Below are 21,123 nucleotides of genomic sequence, written 5' to 3'. Positions count from 1 at the left end.
CCAGGAGCAAACTAAGAAGTCACAAGAATTTGGGGCTTTTTCCTTACTCCATTTTGAGATGGACCAGTGCTCCAGTATTCTGCCACTAGGTAGAAATATATATTATATAATATATCATATATTATATATAAATATTTATTTTATATATATATATAACATTTGCTGGAATATTCTAGAATCTAGAAGCACATTCTAGAATCTAGAAGTACATTACACCGTTTCAGAGCTATATAAAGTGTTTAATTCTCACCAGACCTGCAGGAATGTTAACAGATATTTTAAGGGCTTTTTAAAAATTGCAACATAGCCGGGCGTGGTGGCGCACGCCTTTAATCCCAGCACTTGGGAGGCAGAGGCAGGCGGATCGCTGTGAGTTCAAGGCCAGCCTGGTCTACAAAGTGAGTCCAGGACAGCCAAGGCTACACAGAGAAACCCTGTCTCGAAAAACCAAAAAAAAAGAAAAAGAAAAAGAAAAAAAAAAAAAGAAAAAGAAAAAAGAAAGAAAGAAAAAAAGAAAAAAGAGGGGGGCACTGGAAAGATGGTTCAGAGGTTAAGAGCACTGACTAGTCTTCTAGAGGTCCTGAGTTCAATTCCCAGCAACCACACAGTGGCTCACAACCACCAAAAATATCATCTGATGCCTTCTTTGGGCCTGCAGGTGTACATGCAGGCAAGAGTACTGTATATATCATAAGTAAATAAATAAATATATTAAAAATTGCAACATAATTCTTTTCTCTCTCTCTCTTTCTCTCTCTTTAACTTCCATGATTTCTTAGTTGGAACTGAACCCACCAAGAAAAGATTGGCCGAAACAGTTTGTTTTCTTCTAAATATGTGTAATGAGCATAGATATGGGAATTCTCCACAGATAAGTAGCTCAAAGTGGGTGGCTAGAAGTTGGGGGTCCGTGTACCTAGAATAAGCGGTGTGAGACAGAAATTAAGAAGGGACACTTACGGAAAAGTCATTGGCTTTCAGGAAGAATAAATAGTCCTTAGAAGAGCAGATGGGACAGGACTACTTCCGATGTCTGCTTAGGAATGGTCTCAGGCCTCATTCACCTCCGAAAAGAGAATGTTAGGGTTGCCTCCCCTGGAGCAGGGGCTTCAGCAAACAACAAAATGCTTGCTGACTTCTTTTGCAGGTTCTGCTCTTACACAGAGAAGAGTTTCAGGATTTCAAGCCTTGAGCTCAAAATGATTCGCATGTCCACAGTGGGCACAGAGTCTTGGTCCCCTTCATGTGAGAGGACGGTCTACACAGAGTCTGATTCTGCCTAGGGCCCTATTGGCATGTAGGGCTTTTTGGTTTTGTTTTGTTGTTGTTGTTGTTTTGTTTTTGTTGTTGGAGACAGGGTCTCTCTGTGTAGCCTTGGCTGTCCTGGACTCACTTTGTAGACCAGGCTGGCCTCGAACTCACAGCGATCCGCCTGCCTCTGCCTCCGGAGTGCTGGGATTAAAGGCGTGCGCCACCACACCCAGCTGCATGTAGTTCTTTTATTTTGCAGCTAAAGAGTGAAGCGCAGGAACTGTCCCCCCATAAAGCAGTTACTGAGCTTCATCACATCCCGTGAGGGACATAGTCAGGGTGTGGAGGAGTCAGCAAAACACAGAGACGTGAAGCCTCCAGGGGCTGCTACAGAAATCAGAACACAGCACATGGTGTCTCTGCTCTGAAGCTGAGGGAGCCCTGAACTCTAGGGTGCAGGTTTGGGGGTGTAGGTTGTGTCCATGCAGCGACCCATATGGAATCTGACCGTCAAAGGCCGGAACAACTGTCCAGGTTTGCTGGCTGGGTGGGGGAGTGTGTGAGTGCCTCACCTCCTAACGTCCACATTTCACAGGCCTTGGGTTTAAAACATTTGAGTTTTGGGGGATTATTTATTTATTTATTTATTTATTTATTTATTTATTTATTTATTTATTATTTTGCCTGAGCTTAATGTTACTCAAACCCTCCTACATGTGTTTACACGTCTGGAGCCAGAAAATCTGGATAGACCGCACCCCCCCCCACACACACCACCAAAGATTCATAGCACATATAAATGTTAGAACAAAGGAACACTCAAAACAAGGCATATAAAACAAAACTCAATCAGCCTTCCATAATGTTTTCTGATATTGAAAGAATGTTGTTGTTACTGTTTCAAGAGTCTTCCATGGTGGGCCCTGGGAACCATGCACACTCTAGCAGTACAGACCCCAGTTCATGTCCCGGGACGTCACCTTATGACGCAAACACACACCTGGAAAAAGCGCATTTTAGCCTGCTGCATGGGGCCACTTTGGGAACCACTCCCTAGCTGAAAACAAAGGGCAGGCCTCAAAGGACTTGTCGAACGGAGTGGAACTGCTCTCCCAGGCCCTCTGCTAGTCAGTGGGCCTTTGGGTAGCGGTGCGTGGGGACCCACTGACCTCCGTGAGAAAGCTCGGCGGCGGCGGCATCCTCAGACGAATTTTCCTTGGATCTAGTTTCTGCTTGAGCTGACTACCGTATCTATATCAACGAAACAGCGACTATGCTCAGAAGCGCTTGCGAACTTCCCTTTGCACACACATTCCTGGGCCCGCGGCTTTCGAATATGTCACCCTTGTTTCTAGAACTTCTTTTACTGCGCTTTTACCCAAACTAGCTCGGCGGTCCTTCCGTGCAGCGCATTTCCCCCTTTTCGTCTCTAAATTCCCTCTCACTTTCTCCAGTCTTCTGTCCTTTTAGCCTCAAAGCCTTCCATAAAGCCCACAGACTGGTAGTAACAGAGCCATAAAGACTGCGGTATCTTTTAAGTTTCATTTGGGGGATCTGAACTCTCCGAGGAACCATGGCGTCACAATTTAAGAAAATTAAAAATAAAAACTAAAGGCAGGAGACTGTACGGGACCGGTAGAGGGCAGAGAAGAGAGAAGAAAAAGAAACCAGAAAGATGACGCAACCTCCAGAGCCGGTACAATTTAGAAAGGTTCCCGCCCGCGCGCTTTCGGTTTTCAATCTGGTCCGATCTTCTCGTATATCAGTGGCAAACCACCTCCAACGTGTCATAGGCTGCTGTTTCAGACTGCGCTAGCCATGTCTGGAAGAGGGAAGGGCGGAAAGGGCTTAGGCAAGGGCGGTGCCAAGCGCCACCGCAAGGTCTTGCGGGATAACATCCAGGGCATCACCAAGCCCGCCATCCGCCGCCTGGCTAGGCGCGGCGGTGTGAAGCGCATCTCCGGCCTCATCTACGAGGAGACCCGCGGCGTGCTGAAGGTCTTCCTGGAGAACGTGATCCGCGACGCCGTCACCTACACGGAGCACGCCAAGCGCAAGACGGTCACCGCCATGGATGTGGTGTACGCGCTCAAGCGCCAGGGCCGCACCCTGTATGGCTTCGGAGGCTAGGCTGGCCCCGCTGCGGCTCCATCTCACCCCCGTCCCTAACGGCCCTTTTTAGGGCCAACCACAAGGTCATCGGGAGAGCTGGGCACTCTTGACTCTTGCTCCTGATTATAGTGTAACCGGCCATCTAGACTCGGTACGGGGAAGGCGTGTCCCCAATATGGAGTCGCCGAGTTGGCGCGCGGAGTAGCGCAGTTAGGCGGCGTCTTTAGAGCCACTTACTAAGCTTCATTTCCCAAAGCGGGTATCCATGGGTGGGTATTTTAGTCTCTAGATAACATGGTGTGAGCCGCTTGCCAGGAAAGATTGGCTACAGGGAGGCCTCTCAGTTTAGTCAAGGAGGTAGGAAGTAGACTGGGACTGCAGCTCTGCGAGGATACAGTTACAACGCCATTTTGATGCCCCGGTAACAAGCAAGCCAGGTGTGGGGATGGCTGTAGTCCCAGCAGCTAGGGAGGAAGGCAGGATTAGGGAGGGAGGGCTCAAGGGTCACTTACGCAGGGTTTTGGAGCAAGCCTGAACCACAAAATTTGTCGCAAAGAAAACTGATCAAGAAGTTGAGGCAAACATTTAGTGGAGGCAAATCCTAAGAAGTCATTCAGGGGTGTGGCGTGTTGGGGCCTGCTTAGGAAGAGACTTGCAGGAACATGCTCATCATCCGTCACAGAAGATGCAGTTTAATTTTAATTAAGGCAAAAGTAAATTCTCAGTATGGCCAAGAATACAGGAAGCCCCTCTTACGTCACTCACTCTAGTCTATCACCTTGATTTGGGGTGAACACATTATGGGTTGTGGGGTTTATTTTTATTTTTGCCCATTGCACATTAACCCTTTGGGATACTGTATAATCCCTGCACGACCTCATATGAAAATTAAACTTTCAATTAAAAAAGCTGGGTTTTAGTGTATACCATCTCAGGTATACTGTGAGGATCATTGAAGCAATGTATTTGTATTAATCCACCTGTAATTGTCACATTTAAAGAAATACATTTTAGGTAACTATGCAATTGTAAGTATGGCTGAGACCTTGTGTAATGTAGCCCAATGGTGATATTTTATACAACTATGATCCAGTGCAGCAACCAGAAATCATCACTGATATCAGTTAAGATTCAGAAGCTGGCATCACCCTTGGGTACTTGCTTGCTATATTATATTTTGCTTTATTTGATGGAAAAGAAAGGTTCGTAGTCTTAATGTTAAGTTAAAATATATATATTTTACAGGATGTAGAAATGAAAAGGGTAAAGTTTGTTTTTTTAGATATTACTGCTTTGTCCTTTTAATAGTACATTATTGAATTTCATTATCAATAGGCATGACTTTTCCTTTCCCTAAAAATTTCCAAGATCCGGCCTTTACCACGGCATTATCTCATGCTTTGTTTTGCTTTTTTGAGAGGGCCCTGGAAGTCTATGTAGAACAGACTGGCCTTGAACTCATAGAGCTCCACCTGTCACTGACTCTGGGGTGCTGAGATTAAAGGCAGCGTGCTGCCACGCGCAGCTAGTCACCTCCCTCTAGACACCTTTCTATAGATTCCTTTATGTGGTCTTTTTTGTTTGTTTGTTTGTTTTGCTTTTTGTTTTTTTGAGACAGGGTCTCTCTGTGTAGCCTTGGCTGTCCTGGACTCACTTTGTAGACCAGGCTGGCCTTGAACTCACAGCGATCCGCCTGCCTCTGCCTCCCGAGTGCTGGGATTATAGGCGTGCGCCACCACGCCCGGTCCTTCATGTGGTCTTGACAGTGACCTCTGCTCACATCTTGTCAGTCTCACTAATACTACACTGCAGCTCGGCTGAACCACCTTAGCTACGCTGAGTCTATGAAAATGAAATTACAAAACATTCGATCAGGCATCGCTACACGAAACCAAGACTGAGGCCTGAAGTGACACAGAAACCAAAGGCGATGCTTACTGTCCAACTCCTGTCCCCTTTGGCTTTAGGGTAGATGTTTCTCTAGTTTCCGGTCACCAGATACTTAGGTGGAGTAAATGTCCCCAAGGCCTGTCCTGCAGCCGTCACTTGTGTCCTTAGCAGCCCTGTCCGAGCGTTGTCCTCATCTGAAACTCCTCTTTCCAGGCCCTGAACCCACTAAAGGCCACGGGCTCAGAGCCAGTTTGATTGGAGTTTTTGGTTTGTTTGTTTGTTCGTTTGTTTGTTTGTTTGTTTTTGTTTTACCTCAACAGCACTGTGCTGGCTTGTTTTATTTTAGCTTAACACAAGCAAGCTATAGTCGTCTGAGAGGAAGGAACGTCAATTGAGGGGAAAAAAAAACCGCTTCCATAAGATGGGGCCCTAGGCAAGCCTGTAGGGCATTTTCTCAGTTAGTGATGGATGTGGGAGGTCCCAGCTGTGTGGTGCTACTCTTGGGCTGGTGTCCTGGGTTCTATAAGAAAGCAGGCTGAGCAAGCGTGGGAAGCAAGCCAGTAAGCAGCACCCTCCATGGCCTCTGCATCAGCTCCTGCCTCCAGGTTCCCGCCCTGTTTGAGTTTCTGTCCTGATTAACAGTTATATGGAAGTAATAAGTAAAACAAACCCTTTCCTCCCCAACATGCTTTTGGCCGTGGTGTTTCATCACAGCAATAGAAACGCTAACAAACGCAACCTCTTTCTCTCTTTCCCTCATGCAGCCTCAGGCAAGCTTCTACAAGCCTGTGGCTGCTTTCCTGGTCCTCAGCTCCTCACCTGCTGTTCCCTGAAGCCCGAGACTTGGCCTCCTGCCTCAGAAGTCCCTTCTGGCTCCTTTCACACCCTCTTCTACTTTTTAATCTTCATAGACAGCTTGATTCCTCATTTGTTTAAACAACTACCGCCCATTTTTTTCTCTTTACACTTATTTCCTAAGATCCCCTCTTCGTACAAAGCAATTCTATCTTTAAAATACCTTCTTGTCTCTGTATATTATGAAATATATAAATAAATAGGTTTGTTTTTAATGTTAATTTTATTCCATCATTTTTTGTTTTTTATCTTTTATTTCTTTTTTATTGTTTCTTTTAAAAACATATACATTTATATTATTACCCATGAATAAAATAAACTACATACAATCAGGAATTATATAAATGTTACATTCATAGTGATTTGGCTATTTGTATTTGGCAAACTTGAAGTAAACATCTTTCCTATCTTGTTGGGTCTAAAGTTCTGAATGAAAATCAATTTCTATCATATCTCATCTCTATTAACTTAAAACATCTATCTTGATCTAAAAACTTGTTAACCCCTAACCACCTAAGCTTAATTGTAAGACTAAACTATCTGGTCTTCAACCCCATCAGAGACTTGAGAAGGAATAAAACTTAAATACCTGAGTAAACCGGAAGTTCAGGTTAGCAGCTTCCTAAATGAAGAAATGACTGAGACAGTTTACTGCCTGAACAGTCACCCAGCACTCTCTATAAAGTTGGAGCATCATCTTTAGCCTTCTGGCCCACTATATCTGACAGACATTTTCAAGGCAGGAACAATTGAGGACTTGCTTACCCTGTCTTGGCAGAGTTCAGCCATCGACTCTGCCTGCATCTAAGCGTGCTCATTTTTAGGCAGAATTCTGTCTGTGGCAGAAAGGAGGACATTTTGCCCAGTGGCTGGTTTGCCACATTGAAGCCATCTCCAAATGGAGATTCTTTGATGCTCATCATCTTCTCTGAGGCAGGCTGGGTGTTGCCAGGAAATAACTTGTCTTGTTGTCAAAGAATCTTTAGAATGAGAAAAACATTTTTAAATGCCATATTCTGTAGGTCTCTGAGGGCTTTGAAGCCGTATTTAACTATATTACCTCATATATCTATAGAATCACATTTATATGTTAGACCTAGGATATATATTCATGTGATAAAATTAGACTAGTATTTGACATGACCATGATTTGTTCAACTAATAATTAGCTCATATTACTTATCCTAAATAGGCTGCAGCACCACTTTCAAGGTATTGGAAGTAAACCTTATGTTATAATTGAGTTGGATGAGTAATATATATATATATATATATATATATATATATATATATATATATATATAGTGTGTGTGTGTGTGAAGAATAATCTTAGATTTGAATTCTATACCAATGTATCAGAATTACACTTATGTTGCACAATATACAAAATTCTATTCCAATGAATTAAAAACCTTATTTGTGAGTAACAATTAAGGCCTTGAGTTGAGGAGTAGATTCAATAATCTACCTTTTGTTCTATCCTCCCTCTATATTTCTGTATCCTCTTTCTTTCTTTTCAGCTCCTATCTCCTTATCTACGAAAGAAAGATAAAGGAAGAGAGAGACATCCCTGAGTCCAACCTAGTTTTCTCTCTGTATAAGACCAATAATAACTTATAACCAACTTCCGATGAAAATAGGCATCTGTAGACTGAGAGAGCAAACAGAAACCTACCCAACCCCCTTAGAGGAAATGGGATGCTGTTCTCTTAAGGTTTCTTCAGGCTGATTTGGGGCAAATAATATCTTTGAGCCCCCCACCCCCAAATTGGGGAAAATGGTTAAGCAAGCTAGGTATAGCATTTGTGGTCCAATTTCTAAATGTTGAGAAATTCCAGGCTTAATAGAAGTCCTGTGTGGGACAGTCTGAAATGCTGGACCAATTGGGATCAGAAGCTTTCTACAATGCTGTCCTGGCAGCTGTCCTGTTCTGATGGGTAACAGCAACTGAGGAGCCTGGGGCTGGAACATGGAGGATGCAGGATGTCAGTGTCCAGCCTGCTGAGAGGAATGAATCCTGTCAGGTCTGGTCCAGCGTCAGTGTCTGATTCTTTTGTTCTGAAAACATAATTTCTCACAAGCATTGTACAGTTCTAATATTATAAGTGTATGAGGTGTGCAGGATGCACAGAACAATTAAGGCTGGTTCTCTGCTCCTTGTATGAGCAGCAGTAAGGCATCTGCAAATCTTCCTTCATGCCATACTAAGATTGGCCTCTAATAATAAGTCACAGAGAATCCGTGACCAACATGAAGTGGACATTCATGTCTCAGCCAGTCTCAGAGCTATTCCCATGTAGTGGGCTCAGCAATACAAGTTACCTGCTTGTTCTGCAGTTTGAATTCTTTACATCTGGATTGCAGGCCCTCCCCCGTCCCCTCCCCCATCCCCTCCCCCATCCCCTCCCCCACCCCCTCCCCCACCCCATCCCCCCTCCCCTCCCCCATCCCCTCCCCCTCCCCTCCCCCACCCCCTCCCCCATCCCCTCCCCCATCCCCTCCCCCATCCCCTCCCTATCCCACCCCCTTCCTCATCCCCTTTCCCTCCCTCCCCTGTCCTTAGAAAGGAGAGCCCTCCTCCCCTAACATCTGACCTCCGCCTATCCAGTGTCCTCTGTACTACCTGTGTCCTCTTCCTCTGTGGCCTGGCAAGGCCACCCTGCCAAGGAGGAAGTGATTGACATTAGGAGGCCCAAGTCTATGTCAGAAGTAGTTTCTATTCCCCATATTGTGGGACACACAAGGAGACTGTGCTGCCTGTCTGCTACATCTGAGCAGGAGGTCACATCCTACATGGACCTCGGTTGGCACATCAGTCTCTGTATTGTAGTGTGGTTAAGCTGAATTAAATGGCTAACATCCGCTTATGAGTGAGACGATGCCATGTGTGTCTTTCTGGGTCAGGGTTACCTCACTCAGTATGATTGTCTCTAGTTCCATCCATTTGCCTGCAAATTTCAAGATTTCTTTGTTTTTGATAGCTGAATAGTATTCCATTGTGTAAATGAACCATAGTTTCTTTATCTATTCCTCAGTGCTATTCCATTATTAAAACAATTTAGATAAGGTATTTCCTTTTTTGTTGTTGTTTGTTTGTTTGGTTGGTTGGTTTTTTGAGACAGGGTCTCTCTGTGACCTTGACTGTCCTGGACTGCTTTGTAGAGCAGGCTGGCCTTGAAATCACAGGGATCCACCTGCCTCTGCCTCCCAAGTGCTGGGATTAAAGGCTTGAGCCACCATGCCCTGCTAGATAAGGTATTTCTGTGTGGTCTTGAATTTTGTTTTGTTTTGTTTGTTTGTTTTTGCGGGGGGGGGGGGGGGGGGGGGGGAGGGGCCTTGAGTTTGTAATCCTCTCGCCTTAGCTTCTAGACCACACTTGGCCTGCTTCGGTTAAGTCTTGTTTTCTGAACATAGTATCCTCTGCCCACACAGCACACCTAGGGAAGTTTGCATATTAAAACTTATTAGCCGATGTGATAGTGTGAAGATACAAAGTATCTTAGAGTTTCTCTGCTGTGATAAAACATCAAAGACTAAAAGCAAGGTGTGAAGGAGTTTATTTCCTCTTACACCTTGTAGTCCAAGTCAGACCAGGAGCTCAAGGAGGGCAGGTCTCTGCAGGCAGCCGGATAGACAGAGGCCTTGGAGGGGTGCTGCTAACTGCCTTGTCCCCCAAGGCCTTCTCAGCTGCATGCTGGCATACCCCAGGACCACCACCCTGGGATGGCATAATCTACAACTGGCTGGGCCCCCCCAATAAGTCATCAATTTAAAAAACACCCTACAGGCTTGCTAACATGTACAACATTTATTCTCCTGATTTAATTGTCATCTTGGAGGCTTCCAGCCTCTGTGTGTTAACCTAGGCCTAGGCCTGGAAGCTTCCAGCCTCTGTGTGTTAACCTCGGCCTGAGAAATTGTAAAATTATAAAATGTAAGATGCTTGCTTGCCCTGCCTACCCAGGGGCTTCTCCCAGTTCTCGTTACTGCTAGCCTCAGGAGTTCCACCTTAGTTCCCAGAATAGCTACATGTGAGCTCCCAAATATCAAAGGTTCCATACGGTTTCCAGTAACCGCCCTAGGGACCCACACCCAAGTCCCCACAAGAGGTCTCCCAACGCCAATGTCCATATGGTCTAGCTTGATAAGCAACCCCACCTACTTTGTGGTTTTAGCCTTTAAAACTAGCCTGTAACAGTCACTGGGGGTCCTTCACCTCCCGAGTGCTGAGGGACCCTGGCGCGTCAGCAATAAACCTTTGCTTTTGCATCAGTGCATTGTGCCTCGTGTGGTCTCTCGAGGCGACCCCCTTCTCGAGTTGGGTGTGAGGGTCCAACAGGCCTAGGCCTGCAAGCTTCCGGCCTCTGTGTGTTAACCTAGGCCTAGGCCTGGAAGCTTCCAGCCTCTGTACAATCTAATGTAGGCCTAGAATGTTTTTAACCTCCGAGACTTACTGCTGAATAAGCTCACCCTTTCTAGCTCTTTCTGGCTGGTTCAACTCAGCTGTTCTGGCTCAAACTCCTCTCTAAGCTGGCTTCTCTCGGCTTCTCACTGAGTCGCTCTGCTTGACCTCAAACTAAGGCTAGCATTCTGCTCTAATCTACCGGCTCCTTCTCAGTCTCTGGCTCCTCCTGTCCTCACCAGTGCCTAGCTTGTTCTCTGGTCAACCTCTGTCTGTAAAACGGCCTCTGAATCCGACAAACCAGATTCCAGGACCTCAACTCCACTGCACCGTCTCTCAACTCCCCGGCTCAACCTGGACTCAGCCTGAACTCAGAGATCTGCACGCCTCTGTCTCCTGAGTGCTGGGTTAAAGGCGTGTGCCACCACGCCTGGACCTGAACTTTACCTTGCTGTATTCCAGGCTGGCCTTGAACTCAGAGATCTGCTTTCTTCTGTCTTTTGGGATTAAAGGTGTGTCTGCACTCCAGCTAGAACATACAGACCCTAGAAGTGCTTTGGATGTGATCTTCTGCAGCCGTGTTCTGAATGAAAATCCCTCTAACCTCCAGGTGAGCCTCATGGAGGCGCTTTCTCCATTAAGATTCCTTCTGACCAGATGACTCTGCCTTGTGTCCCGTTGACATAAAAGCTAGCCAATACAGGAGGCAAATAAACCACGGGAGCAGAGCCCTCAGCAATGAGATTAGTGGGTGAACTGTTCACCCCTCCCTCCATGTGGAGGCCACTTTAAAGGAACATTGGTGATAAATGCCCTCACCAGACACAAACCTGTTTGCCCCCAGTCTTCTGAGTCTCTGGAACTGCCAACAATGCATTTCTGCTTACATATTGCCTAGTCCAAAATACTTTACCATTGCAGCCCAAATGGAAGGCAGAGTGAATCTATATTTCATATGTCCTTTCTCCTGGTGAGGAGTGCCCAAGTTGTCTCCAGGGTCTCCTATCTTGTAATAAGCTTGCACGAGCATTTCTTTTGAGTAAATATCCAGAAACAGACTTTCTGTTTCCTTCCTCTATGTAAACTTGTCTTAAGTGGTGGCTGACTTGCATGACGGCTGCCTTAGCTCCAATGCTATGAGGATAAGCATCAAGCACCCACACCCTCCCTCCTGGCCATCCCTAGACATGATTCAGCTCGGCAGTCTTAAAGTGATAGCTGCTACTGTTCCGTCTTTGTCTGACTGCTAGTTTTGTTTTGATTTTTCAAGATTCATTTTATTATTTATGTGTGTGAGGATGGTGGTGCAGGAGCTACCTGTGGACACCAGAGGAGGCGTCAGCTCCCCTGAAACTGCAATCATAGGCGGTCGTGAGCCTCTCAGTGGGTGCTGGGAGCCCAACTCTGGTCTTCTTCAGGAGCAGGGAGCATGTTTAACAGAGGAGCCACCTCTAGCCCCATGCCTGTTAATTCTGTGAGCATGTCTACATGTGCTTGTTGTATTTTGCACTTCCTTTTTGTAATCAACCTTCCATTCATATAATTTCTCTCATCCTATAGACAGAGGAAAACCAGTCCCAGCTGGCATTCAGGGTCCTAGGTAATCTGGCCTTAAAGCCTACACCACTGTCAGTTCTTTTCTTATCACTGCCTTTACCACACTCTGTACCCTAGTCACCACCTGCAATTTCTCCTTTTATTTTCTGACACCTCTGCCCAAATTCACTGGCTCCAGAATTGCTCTTCCCTTCTGAACTCAGGTCATTCAGTCTGCCCTCCCACAGCACGCTTTTAAATGGTGAATGTCTTCCACTCATAAAGCCCAAAGGTGTCATTTCTGTCCCTCCAAACTCATGTGCCCACCTCCAAGTGTGAAGACATGCCAGGACTCCTGTATGGGGCCACCCTCAGTGGCTCTTGGCCTAAAAGATGGGCAATTCCACCTTGCCTGCAGGCTCCAGTTTCTACACCTCTGTTTGGCACTTAGCAAGCTGAGGGTCAGCCCGAGGCCACACCCCCCAGTCCCCGTCCCGAGAAGCCGCTTGTTTGCCTTATCTCTGCAGCTGCATTCCTCAGAACTAACCTCCCTATCCTTGAAGTTTTTACTACTGAGATATACAGCAGAGCATCCCCATTAGCTCCTAGGAACCCGCTTGCTTATCACCTCTACAGCTACATTCTCTCAAAGTTTACTCCCTTAGCTTGAAGTTTTTACTACCGGGCTAGAGAGCAGAATAGCTGCCCTTAGGTTTCCATAGCAACCCAGCCCTTGCCTGAGACCCTATAAAAACCCTGTGAATATTCTCAATAAACGAGGGTTTGATCAGAATCCAGACTTGCCCTCATTTCTTCGTGTCTCCCTGTCCTGTCTCTTTTTCAGCCCTGCATCCCACTCCCAGCCCCGCGGGCCGGGGCAGACTCCTCCTGAAGAAAGAAAACAGAGGGTTTTGTTCTTTCTTTCTTTCTTTCTTTCTTTCTTTCTTCTTCTTCTCCTCCTCCTCCTCCTCCTCCTCCTCCTCCTTCTTCTTTTTGGTTTTTTCGAGACAGGGTTTCTCTGTGTAGCCCTGACTGTCCTAGACTCACTTTGTAGACCAGCCTAGCCTCAAACTCACAGCAATCCACCTGCCTCTGCCTCCCGAGTGCTGGGATTAAAGGTGTGTGTCACCACTGCCAACTTGGTTTTATAATGACTGGTGATTATACAATGTTCTTGTAATTTTCTGTTAATATTCATACCACCAGTAACTTTAAAAACACATTTTTATTTTCTGTGCTATACATATTATACACATAGTAGCCCAGTGCAGGGCTGAGGTGAGGGGGCAGCTTGCTAGAGTTGCTTTTCTTTTTCTACCACATAGGTCTGAGGGATAGAACTCAGGTCACTAGGCTTGGAGGGAAGTGGTCTTAGCCACTATGCCATCTTGGCAGCCCAATTTATTACATGTGAAACTGCCTTAAGTATTTAATGTAAATTGTAATCATTACAATGCTTGCATGGTTGTAACCTATTAGCACATGGTAACATCCGAAAGAAATGGGAGGGAGTATCATTTTAAAATATTTCATGAAATAGACTGGGATTAAAAATAGCACTTTGTTTCCATTTTAGATATATATGAATACATGTATTAGGTGGTAAAATGAATGTTTTGTTGTGGTTGGTTCCAAGTTGCACTAAGAAATTCTGGAGGTCATGCACTATCTCCTGTCTTGTTCTCTGAATCAATACAAAAGAAAAGCAAAACACAAGACCCAGGCCTCATTGGCTGCACAGGCATCGTTTCTAAACGTGCTTAACAGAAATCAAACAGTCCTCCCTGTCAGACCAGGTGTCAGAGCAAATGAGGACCTGAGTGACAGGCTAGCTGGGCCTGCTCAGGGCCACAGGTGTGCGCAGGGTTGGAGCTCTCGTCTAGAAACTGGTTGTATGGTTCAAATTATCCACCAATTGTTTTGGCTGCAGTTTATTTTTCCATGGCAGTTGTAATTCAGATATATAATAATACTTAGGGTAGTTATGTGAGACCAAAACAAGAGCCACATTGTCGTACACTGTTATTGAGTCTCCATACCTTAAAAGAATCAGCTACTGTTTCCTAAGCCTATTGTATCCCACAAACCATGTTTTTGAACCCAAGGTGAACGTGTAACCCCACCATAGATACCTTAATAAAGTCCTGAGCCTGTGCTATGACCGCCCTTTTGCCTATGAAAATGCGTCTTCCCAGGTGCCCTGATGGCTGCCCTTCCACATGAGGTGTCCTCGCACTTGTTTTTATAGCCAGCCGTTTTCCATCATACTTACCTACCCCACAGGCAGCCTTGAGCCCTGACTTTTCTGTCCAGCAGCCAACAGCCCATTACCTCAACAGCCATTTTCTATCAATCCTAACCCTTCTTCATAGGAGGCACTGCTGTGCCCAGATCTCGAGACCCCCCACAAAAAGACCACCAGGACTTGATACCAATGCAATACGCACAGGACCTTTACTTTTTCAACTGGAGCCAGGCTCTGCCGGTCACCAACACAGTGGTATCCAGAAAGAGCCCCGATCTCTGAACCAAGGGTAAATTTATAAGTTCTTATTCCTCCCAGCATCCCAAAGCAGGGGAGTTCCAGCCTGGCAAGCACCTATTGGTTGAGTAACATACTGAGGTCTAATGTATCTCAGCACCCTAAAAGCCAGTGAGAAGATCCTCTCTGAAACCCTGACTTAGGGTGAGGCTGCCGTCTGGCCAGTCCCTTGTGAATAAAGCTTGCTTAATCAGACAGCCATGATGGTTTTTCTCAGGTCTAACAGTCTTCCTTGTCCAGTCGACTGGGTTTGGTATAACGCTGGAGACACAGCTCTTAGGCATCTCTGAGGGTGATTGCAGACAAGCGTTAACTGAGGAGGAAAGCCCCTCTTCTGAACGTAGGCAGTTCCGTGCAAAGGCCTGGGGTTCCAGGCTGAATAACAAGGAGTTAGGCAAGAACCTACAACTAGCTGTGCCTTAACTACTGTTGCAGTGTGAACAACTGCCCTGACTCTCACCGCCCTTCCTTCACCACATCCCTTCTGGGCTTTGTTTGTTTGTTTGTTTGTTTTGTTTTTGAGACAGAGTCTGTGTTGCCCTCAGTGTCTTTGAACTCACTATGTAAGTCAGGCCGGCCTCACAGTCAGAGATCCCCCTGCCTCAGCCTCTGAGTGCCAGGGTTCAGGGTGTGTACCACACCCTCCCCACCCTACCCCCTTGGCTTTTCTATCCTTTCTTAAACCAAAATAACTCTATTTTCACTTGAATTGCTACTGTTGGCTATCTCTCACAGCAACAGCAACAGCAACAACAAAAGTAATGCAATCCTGATGTAATTAATGTTAACGGCACCATTGTTGGCTATTACTGAAATGGACCAAGCAGTGAAACTACCATATTGGATCACTCCGTGGGCAGAAAGGTTCACTGGGAACCAAACTGCCAAGACTCTCTCTTGGGGTGGGGCAGAGAGAAGGGCAAAATGGTGAAAAAAAAAAAAAAAAAAAACCAAGCAGAGTTTACCACTTTCAGCATGGTGGGTCTCCGAGCTGTAGCAACTGTTTGGATCTAATGCAACTAGTTGCCTTTGCCTGAGGTTTTTGACCTTTGGGTGGATTAAGGCAGCAGGTTCCTGGCAAAGGGAAACCTGCTTTTAGGCCTGTCTGCCTAAAAACAATCCTTCTTTTAACCTGGACCTAACGACTACACAGCTCCCACCTCCCAGTGGGCCTTCTGTTTTTGAGACAGGGTTTCTCTGTGTAGCCTTCGCTGTCCTGGAGTCACTTTGTAGACCAGTCTGGCCTCGAACTCACAGCAATCCGCCTGCCTCTGCCTCCCAAGTGCTGGCATTAAAGGCGTGCGCCACCACGCCCAGCAGCAACAAGGTTCTTAAAGTTTGTTCTGCAGTCCCTTTCTCTCCCCTGACCACCATCCCTCCTTCTTTAGATGTGTTTTATTTACCTGTACTTTGGGGAGGTCCCATCCTGAGCTCCACCCACATCATCCTCTTAACAGGGCTGAATCCTTAGAGATATAAAAAGAGGGGCCTTTCCATTGGCCATCAGCCCTCAGGGGTGCTCATGGTGTGGGAGGTGTGCTATGGGGGGGTACAGTTTGCTGGGTTCTGCTATTATTTAAGCTAAAGCTAAAAGTGAGACCACAAATGGCACCCTAGGCTTCTTGGACAGTTGCTTACAAGCAGTTTTGTGCTCCTTTGAGTTGGGAGCTACCTCAAGGACCTCAAAAGTACTTTCTGTTCTTGCTCTGTAACCTCAAGGCCTCCAAGAGATCTGGCTCCTTGAAACCGACAGCATCATATTCAGCTAAGACAGATCAGGCAAGCCAGGCCCATCAGTAAACAGTTCCGGCCAGCGGGGATGGCCCAGACGCTGCTGCCTGGCTGTTAATGCTGTGAGGAATATTGCTGGCCCCAAGCTGAGGGCGGAGAATGAGGGAGGGGTTAGAAGGAGACTTGTAGGACTAAATCCTGAAGAATGAACGGTTCTCTGAATTTGCAAAAGGGAGGGTATTTTGGACAGAGTGATGGATGAAGACACTTTTTGAATTGCAGGTGCTATATGATGGCAGAATGGATTTGTTCAGCTGGAAGAGTGCCTAAGCCTAGGAAGCAATAGAAACCCCAGGAACTAGATGGGTATTACATTTTTACTGAGACTAAAAAATAATTATTGGCCGGGCATGGTAGCGCACGTCTGTCATCCCAGCCCTCGGGGAGGCAGAACCAGAGGCAGAGGCAGGTGGATCTCTTTGAGTTCAAGGCCAGCCTGGTCTACAAAGCGAGTCTAGAACAAAACAAAATTTACTGTGGCTGTGGCTGAAAAGATGGCTCAGCTCTTAAGGGCATTGGCTGCTCTTGCAGAAGACTGAAGTTCACTTCCCAGCACCTATAACTCCCAGCGTCTATAACTTCAGTTCCAGGAGATCCATCAATTTCTTTTGGCCTCCTCAGGTGCCAGGAAGGCGAACGGCACACATATGTACATGCATACACACAAAACACTCATACATGTAAAATACATCTAAAATGAAGTTTTTTTCTTTTTAAAATACTATGTATAGTGTTCTGTTTGCATGTACACCTGCACAGCAGAAGATGACACCACATTACATATGGTTGTGAGCCACCATGTGGTTGTGGAAACCAAACTCACGGCCCTTGGAAGAGGAGCCAGTGCTCTTAACCTCTGAGCCATCTCTCCAGCCCTAAAACAAAAATTTAAAAGATGCTCCTCACAGACTGTTCCTCAGTGACAGAAACCTTCCTGAATATGTAATCTTGGACCAGGGCTACTGAGGTATCTGTCAAGGCAAGGGTCCCGCACAGATAGTGATATGACCGAGAACATCTGAGTTTTGGGCAAAGGACAAGGAACGTGTAATAGATGAAAGGGAGAAAGGAGGTTTATCAGTAAAGTGGGGAAGGTTCGGGAAGCCATGAGAAACACTGGTGTGTGCGGCTCTCAAGGTGAGACAAGGTTAAATAGGGGAATGGAGCCAAAAGAAAGTTACCGCTGTAATGGCCGTCCTTTTATTGCACGGTTTCCCCCAACGCACGCGCGCGCACACACACCTGTACCTCATCATCCTAGTAATTAAATCTGAACCCAATATCTCACCTGATAGCAATTGTAAACGTGGCTCTCATTCTCCTGGCTCAGTTGTGCCTGGGAGGCTCACTGCATCCTTCTGCAAACCTAGGCCTAGTCCTGGAAGCTTCTAGCCTCCGAACAGTCTAACCTAGGCATAGAATGCGTTCAGCCTCTGAGACTTACTGCTAAATATGATCACACTTGTTCTTTCTGAGCTCAGGCCCGGCTGGTTCAACTCAGCTGCTCTGTCTCAAACTCTTTCCCCAGCTGACTTATTCAATCTGGCTTCTCTCTTGGCCTGGAATTGCTCTGCTTGGCTTCAAAATAACTCAGCAATCTGCTTTTCTCATTTCCTGGGGCATTGTGTCTTCACCTGAGTTCTCTCTGTAAACCATTTCTACTACGGTCCTGGTAAAAAACTGTGTTGTGCTCTTGCGAGCGCTCTCTCTCTCTCTCTCCTTCCCTCAGCCCCCTCCCCACTCTCTCTATGCATTGCCTCTTTAAGTGGCTTCCCTTCTTTTTGTTCTCCTGAAAGTTGGGCATATCCCAGTGTCAAATCTTCTGATTTGTCACCTTTCCTGCTACACAATTAGACATCACTTTCAAACACAGGTGCTTCCATTTACAAACTTACTTTACATTCATTTGGGATTAAAGGCAAGTACCACCACCTGCACCTAAGCTTTTCTTTACCTACTGTTTTTTCCATACCAAGCTGGCCTTGAGCTCAGGTCTGTTCGCCTGTCTCTGGATTAAGGGAGTTTGTATTCCAGTTACACAGACTTAAGAGTCTTAGATGTGATCTCTTGCCAAAATAGCCATATTCTGAATTAATATTCCCCTACAGTAGATGATTTAGTTAATACATTAAATACTAAGAATTAAATGTAAAGCAGAAAACTAAAGCCCTGCACTACTGCTTGCTAAAGCCTAATTGGGCAAAGAGCACAAGCTTTTACCAGTAAACAATGCATGTTAGCGGGAGACCGCTGGCCTTGATTCCAAACCCGCAATTGTGAAAATTGGCAGCAGTTATTTCCTTGGCTAAACGACCACAGGAGTCAGCAACTAATCTTGTAAGGGAGGCAAACAAAAGGCCAGTGTATAGAAATCGGAAGGTCTCAGCAAAGTACCTTAAAAAAACTACCTGGGCAAAACTCTTATGTAGCCATACCGGAAAACCTGGGTTTTATCACCTTGGGAAACCAAATAGGTGTCTACACTGTTAGGCAGTCATAGCACAAGGGTTCTCATCCCGTCTCCAAGCCCGTAAAGGTTAAGTGTGGCGAGCTCCTTCAGGGCGCATGTGGCGGCTCTGAAAAGAGCCTTTGACGGATGGATGGATGGATGGATGGAACCGAGGTCGAGCTCAAGCGCGCTCCCCGCGGATGCGGCGGGCCAGCTGGATGTCCTTGGGCATGATGGTGACGCGCTTGGCGTGGATGGCGCAGAGGTTGGTGTCCTCGAACAGCCCCACCAGGTAGGCCTCGCTCGCCTCCTGCAGCGCCATGACGGCCGAGCTCTGGAAGCGCAGGTCCGTCTTGAAGTCCTGCGCGATCTCGCGCACCAGGCGCTGGAAGGGCAGCTTGCGGATCAGCAGCTCGGTGGACTTCTGGTAGCGGCGGATCTCGCGCAGGGCCACGGTGCCCGGGCGGTAGCGGTGCGGCTTCTTGACGCCGCCCGTGGCCGGCGCGCTCTTGCGGGCAGCCTTGGTGGCCAGCTGCTTGCGCGGGGCCTTGCCGCCGGTGGACTTGCGCGCCGTCTGCTTCGTGCGAGCCATGGCCGAGACGGGACACTCACAGCTCAGGAGCGCAGGAGACCTGACCCGGGACCCAGCCCGCCGCCTTTATAGGCACAGTCTTCCCCACGGCGGGGCGGAGACAGCCGCTTGAAAGGCCCGCGCTGCCCGGCCATTGGTCGTGCCGTCACCAGCCCCGGTCCCTCGTCCCGCCCTCGGGCCTGCTGACTTTGCCTAGGTTCCGCGCGGGTGGGGCCGGGGCCGCCTCTCGTAGCTACCGGTAGAGTACGGGTCCCAGCTTGCGCGCCCCGCCCGCCGTCCAAAGTCGCAGAGCAGAACTAAGCTAGTAGGGTTTTCGGTGCCGTCCAGGCCCAGGCGGCCCCCACGATGCCGAGAGCTGGCCGCGCCCGGTGTTTGCGGGACAGGTTCCTTCCCTAGACCTTGCAGAAGGACCGGGCGGAGGAGATGAGGTTAAGTCTAGCCTGGCCTCGACCTGCTGACCGAGTCCCGAGGCCGGGGAGGGGCAGGAAGCCTTCGGCTCAAGTAGTGCGTGCTGTGCGTAGAACTTCCGTGTGTTGGGGGCGGTCGGGGAGGGGGTCAACATATGGGATGAAGTGTTTAGGACTGTCGTGTCACCAAGACGACCGCGCCCGCCGAGGCAGTTAGCGCTCACTAGGAGGCCCGCGGGCGCGGGCGGAGCGGGGGAAGGGAGCAGAGGGGCAGGGGAGCGAGCGGCTACGCGACATCCCTACTTTCGGCGGCCGGACCCGGAAAGGCCACCAAGACCCGTCTGCCGTGATACAACTCTTTAATTTGAAATAGTGGGTGGCTCTGAAAAGAGCCTTTTGGGCTTGCGGGCATCTCTATGTATGTACACACACGCAGGGCCGCCTCACTTGCCCTTCGCCTTGTGGTGGCTCTCGGTCTTCTTGGGCAGCAGCACGGCCTGGATGTTGGGCAGGACGCCGCCCTGCGCGATCGTCACTTTGCCCAGCAGCTTGTTGAGCTCCTCGTCGTTGCGGATGGCCAGCTGCAGGTGGCGCGGGATGATGCGCGTCTTCTTGTTGTCGCGGGCCGCGTTGCCCGCCAGCTCCAGGATCTCGGCCGTCAGGTACTCCAGCACCGCCGCCATGTACACCGGGGCGCCGGCGCCCACGCGCTCCGCGTAGTTGCCCTTGCGCAGCAGCCGGTGCACGCGCCCCACCGGGAACTGCAGGCCGGCGCGGGACGACCGCGACTTGGCCTTGGCGCGGGCCTTGCCTCCTTGCTTGCCTCGGCCGGACATCGTGAGCACGCAGACGCGAGAACGGGCGCGATCGGGAAACTGCCGGTCGCCGCGGCCGCCCCACCCTTTTATAGCCAGAGCCGCGATTGTCCGACCGACGCTCTCATTGGCTTACGCGCGCGCTGACGCCGTGGCCAATAGGAGCGCGCGCACAGAGTCCGCTCATTTACATAAGCCCGGCTCCCTGGCCTTGAGCGCCTCTCGCAAAGCGCGAATCACCGCGCGCGTGGTCTCAGTCTTCATTTGCGTGCGGCGGTTGAAAGCGCCCGGTGCTGGCGGACGCACGGGGCTGCGGCCACCGGCGGGTCGTCCCGTTTGCTCACCGTCCGTCCGATTCGCTTTGTTTTTGCGGATCCAGAAGCTGGCCGAGTGCGCCCCACGGGGGTCGGCAGGTGGCTGGAGCGCAGCCACTGGGACACGGGTGCCAGGTGTAGGTGGGGTGGGCGTCGTCAGCTCCCAG

At 48.2% G+C, this 21,123-nt stretch overlaps 3 protein-coding genes across 3 annotated transcripts; 1 reads left to right on the top strand and 2 right to left on the bottom strand.

Moving 5' to 3' along the window:
- Positions 1-2,615: 2,615 nt before the first annotated feature.
- On the top strand, positions 2,616-3,955 carry LOC311590699 (histone H4). The gene has a single exon (XM_084769956.1). It carries the CDS (start codon positions 3,070-3,072, stop codon positions 3,379-3,381), a length of 312 nt encoding a protein of 103 aa, XP_084626082.1. The 5' UTR covers positions 2,616-3,069; the 3' UTR covers positions 3,382-3,955.
- A 14,250-nt stretch (positions 3,956-18,205) lies between these two features.
- LOC311590509 (histone H3.2) lies at positions 18,206-19,460 on the bottom strand. The gene has a single exon (XM_084769570.1). It carries the CDS (start codon positions 19,418-19,420, stop codon positions 19,010-19,012), a length of 411 nt encoding a protein of 136 aa, XP_084625696.1. The 5' UTR covers positions 19,421-19,460; the 3' UTR covers positions 18,206-19,009.
- A 709-nt stretch (positions 19,461-20,169) lies between these two features.
- On the bottom strand, positions 20,170-20,740 carry LOC311590510 (histone H2A type 2-A). Its single transcript, XM_084769571.1, has one exon. It carries the CDS (start codon positions 20,661-20,663, stop codon positions 20,271-20,273), a length of 393 nt encoding a protein of 130 aa, XP_084625697.1. The 5' UTR covers positions 20,664-20,740; the 3' UTR covers positions 20,170-20,270.
- Between the last annotated feature and the right edge of the window lie 383 nt (positions 20,741-21,123).

The sequence above is a fragment of the Acomys minous genome (assembly GCF_964271855.1).
Source record: "Acomys minous genome assembly, chromosome: 19".
Taxonomy (NCBI): domain Eukaryota; kingdom Metazoa; phylum Chordata; class Mammalia; order Rodentia; family Muridae; genus Acomys; species Acomys minous.
This window is presented reverse-complemented; position numbering and strand designations above follow the sequence as displayed.